The sequence below is a fragment of the Thamnophis elegans genome, chromosome 12 (assembly GCF_009769535.1).
Source record: "Thamnophis elegans isolate rThaEle1 chromosome 12, rThaEle1.pri, whole genome shotgun sequence".
Taxonomy (NCBI): domain Eukaryota; kingdom Metazoa; phylum Chordata; class Lepidosauria; order Squamata; family Colubridae; genus Thamnophis; species Thamnophis elegans.
In genome coordinates, this window is record NC_045552.1 from 9,477,844 (window position 1) to 9,481,174 (window position 3,331).

General features: G+C 42.4%; 1 protein-coding gene across 1 annotated transcript in view; it reads right to left on the reverse strand.

The window, feature by feature from the left end:
- Positions 1–816: 816 nt before the first annotated feature.
- Positions 817–3,331, reverse strand: part of LOC116515591 — a 58,764-nt gene continuing 56,249 nt past the window's right edge. Inside the window, exon 24 of the mRNA XM_032227713.1 lies at positions 817–1,354. Coding sequence (XP_032083604.1) covers positions 1,184–1,354 — 171 coding nt within the window. The 3' untranslated portion in view covers positions 817–1,183. The remainder of the gene's footprint in view (positions 1,355–3,331) is intronic.

A 3,331-nucleotide genomic window follows, 5' to 3' on the forward strand; every position in this document is an offset into this window, starting at 1 on the left:
AAGAATTGATTGGTGATAGATCTTACATGGTTGGAACCGGTAAGCTAGAAGTAACTGTGCCATGGCAGAAGATACAACGCAAGACAATTTGATGGCCTAGGTAGCATATTCAGGTTGTCTACTCAGGAAGATCCCTGAAAAAGTCCTATTTGTCAGAATTGAAAGAACCAAACTATATGAACAAGTCTATGGAGATTCTCAGCCATCCAAGTCATAGTTGTCCCCAAAGGTGCTTTTTGAACTGAAGAAACTTCTTGGACGAAAAGCAAAACATCTTCAAAGAAAAATAAGAAACACCAGTTGCCTCTTTGGGGGGAAAAAAGCTTCTTTTGGGCGACTGTGACTTGGATGACTGAGACTCTCCATAGACATTTAGCTGTGCACTTTGGGAGAGCGGAAGAATCTTCTTGGATGAGAAGTGAAATGCCTTCAAAGAAAAACAAGAAAGTCCAGTTGCCTCTTGGGGAAAAAAGCATCTATATGAACAAATTGCTCTATAATAGTTTCTAAGGGTGGGTTGAATATCAGACAGAGAAGAGCAAGCTTTAGCAGTCATGAAAAAAAACTAGTGAATTAGGTTTATGCGTTGAAAGCTGACCATTATACCAGCCGTATAGCTCCTGTTGTTGACTTGGACACACAATATAAACATAATTGCTGGCTTTATTAGCCCTTTATCCAGTGGTGGGATTCAGCCAGTTCGCACCTATTCAGGAGAACAAGTTGTTAACCTTCTAAGCAGTTTGGAAAACCCTGTTGTTGGAAACCTTTTATATTTTTTTCCCACTTTACAGGGCTAATCCTGTAAGGAAGGCAGGAGGGAAACATTCTGGTGTTGCTTCTAGCCTAATCTTTATTGCCCTGCTTACAGAAGCAGCCTCTCCTTCTTACATTGTTGCAGCTAAGGCGAAGGGCCCATCGACTTGAGTGCCGTTGAGTTAGCCACTCCCACCCAGTCACATGACCACCGAGCCCCGCTTACTCAGCTGGTCATTAGGGCAGAGAACCGGTTGTTGAATTATTTGAATCCCACCACTGCCTGTATCCTATTTCATCTTTCTTCTTTTACCCACAGAACTCTGATATATTTGGCTGTAAAGAGAAAGCTTTTTAGATACACCTAACTCTAAATCCCTTCCCACTCCCTAGCGGGAGAGTCCTGATCTCTGCAAACTTGAGTAGATCAGTGCTTCAGAGCTGCATACTGGATGCTGCCTTCGGATTCAGAATCCGTTTCTAAGTCAGCGTTGATGGGGCGGGAGCGTGGCGCTAGGTTCACCAAGGAAGAATAGTGCAGCTCCTCTTCTTCTTCTTCTTTCTTCATCACATTCTCATAATCCACCTTGGTGTCATTCTAAAATAGGAGGAGAAGGAACTTGTTTAGGTAAAGGATATTAGATCCGGGTGGACATTATACAGGTAGTCCTCAACTTACGAGCACAACTGAGCCCAATTTTTTTTTCATCATTAAGCAAGTCACTTGTCAAGGGAGTTTTGCCCCATTTTATCATCGTTCCTGCCGCAGTTGTTAAGTGAATCACTACAGTTGATAAGTTAGTAACCTGGTTGTTGAGTGAATCAGTTTTTCCCATTGACTGGGAACAGTGTTTCTCAACCTTGTCAACTTGAAGATGTCTGGACTTCAATTCCCAGAATTCTGGAAGTTGAAGTCCAGACACCTTCAAGTTGACAAGGTTGAGAAACACTGTTGTAGAAGGTGATCGTGTGACCTTCAAATACAACAAGGGTGATAAGTATGAACTCGTTGTCATGCATTATGAATTTTGATCACAATGATCATGGGGAAGCCACAAGGTCATAACTGTGAAAAAGAGTAAGAGGTCACTTTCTTTCAGTAATGTAACTTGGAATGGTCATTAAGTAAACTGTTGAAAGTCAAGGACTACCTGTACTTAAATGTGAACAGGTCCAGTCATCAGCACCTTCAAAGGATCTGAGAATTATTCCACTCTACAATTCTGGAGAGCCATGATCTGTCAGTGTAGACCACATTTCTTTAACCTGATCGAATGGGTCAAGTGACGGTGGCTCAGTGGCTAAGATGCTTAGCTTGTCGATCAGAAAGGTTGACAGCTCGGCGGTTCGAATCCCTAGTGTTGTGTAACAGAGTGAGCTCCCGTAACTTGTCCCAGCTTCTGCCAACCTAGCAGGTCGAAAGCATGTAAAAATGCAAGTAGAAAAATAGGTACCACCCTTGGTGGGAAGGTAACAGTGTTCTGTGTGCCTTCAGCATTTAGTCATGACCATGGAGACGTCTTTGGGCAACGCTGGCTCTTCAGCTTTGAAATAGAGATGAGCACCGCCCCCTAGAGCCGGAAATGACTAACACATACAGTATGTGCTAGGGGAACCTTTACCTTTACCTTAATGGGTCAAGTGAAACTCATCTTTTGAATGTCACCTAATCAAAACCTCTATCAAATTTTGCCTTGTGTTTTTCAAATTCCCTTAGTTTTTTCTTAATTATTCTTAGTGAACAACTTTTTTATTTTTCTTGGGGGGGGGGGTATTTGTCAGCTTACTTTATGGATGAAACCTGGGATTGAACACTGCCGACACTGCTGTTTTCTATTAGCAATAGCAATAGCAATAGCAGTTAGACTTATATACCCCTTCATAGGGCTTTCAGCCCTCTCTAAGCGGTTTGCAGAGTCAGCATATTGCCCCCAAAAACAATCCGGGTCCTCATTTTACCCACCTCGGAAGGATGGAAGGCTGAGTCAACCTTGAGCCAGTGAGATTTGAACAGCCGAACTGCAGAACTGCAGTCAGCTGAAGTAGCCTGCAGTGCTGCACTTAACCACTGCGCCACCTCGGCTCTATTACATAGAGAGGAGGAGGAGGAGAAGAGACCAACAAGATATGGCCTTTTGGTGTCCATGAAAGACCACTTCCAGACTCACCTACTCAAAAGGATCAATCTATTATACAGATTTTCATTATTCTGAAGCCTACTTAGATGGCCATACCTCCTAAACTGCAAGAAAGCTATACTTAAACTGAAAAAGTCCCATATTCTCACTATTGCAGTTTTAAAAGCTCTCTCTCTCTCTCTCTCTCTCTCTCTCTCTCTCTCTCTCTCTCTCTCTCTCATCTCTTTAAAATATGCATGACACCTTTAAAAATAAAGAAAAATTGGCCTGCAAAAAGTGCAGATGCCAACACAAAAACATATGGGAAATGTGCATGTCAATTGCAAACAAAGATCTTTGCGAGTGTTCCATTTTCCAAATATATCTACACACTAATGCAGAAATGGACTGAAGAAGTCCAACATGGGGAAATCAGTCCAAACTGCCCATCCTTGTTC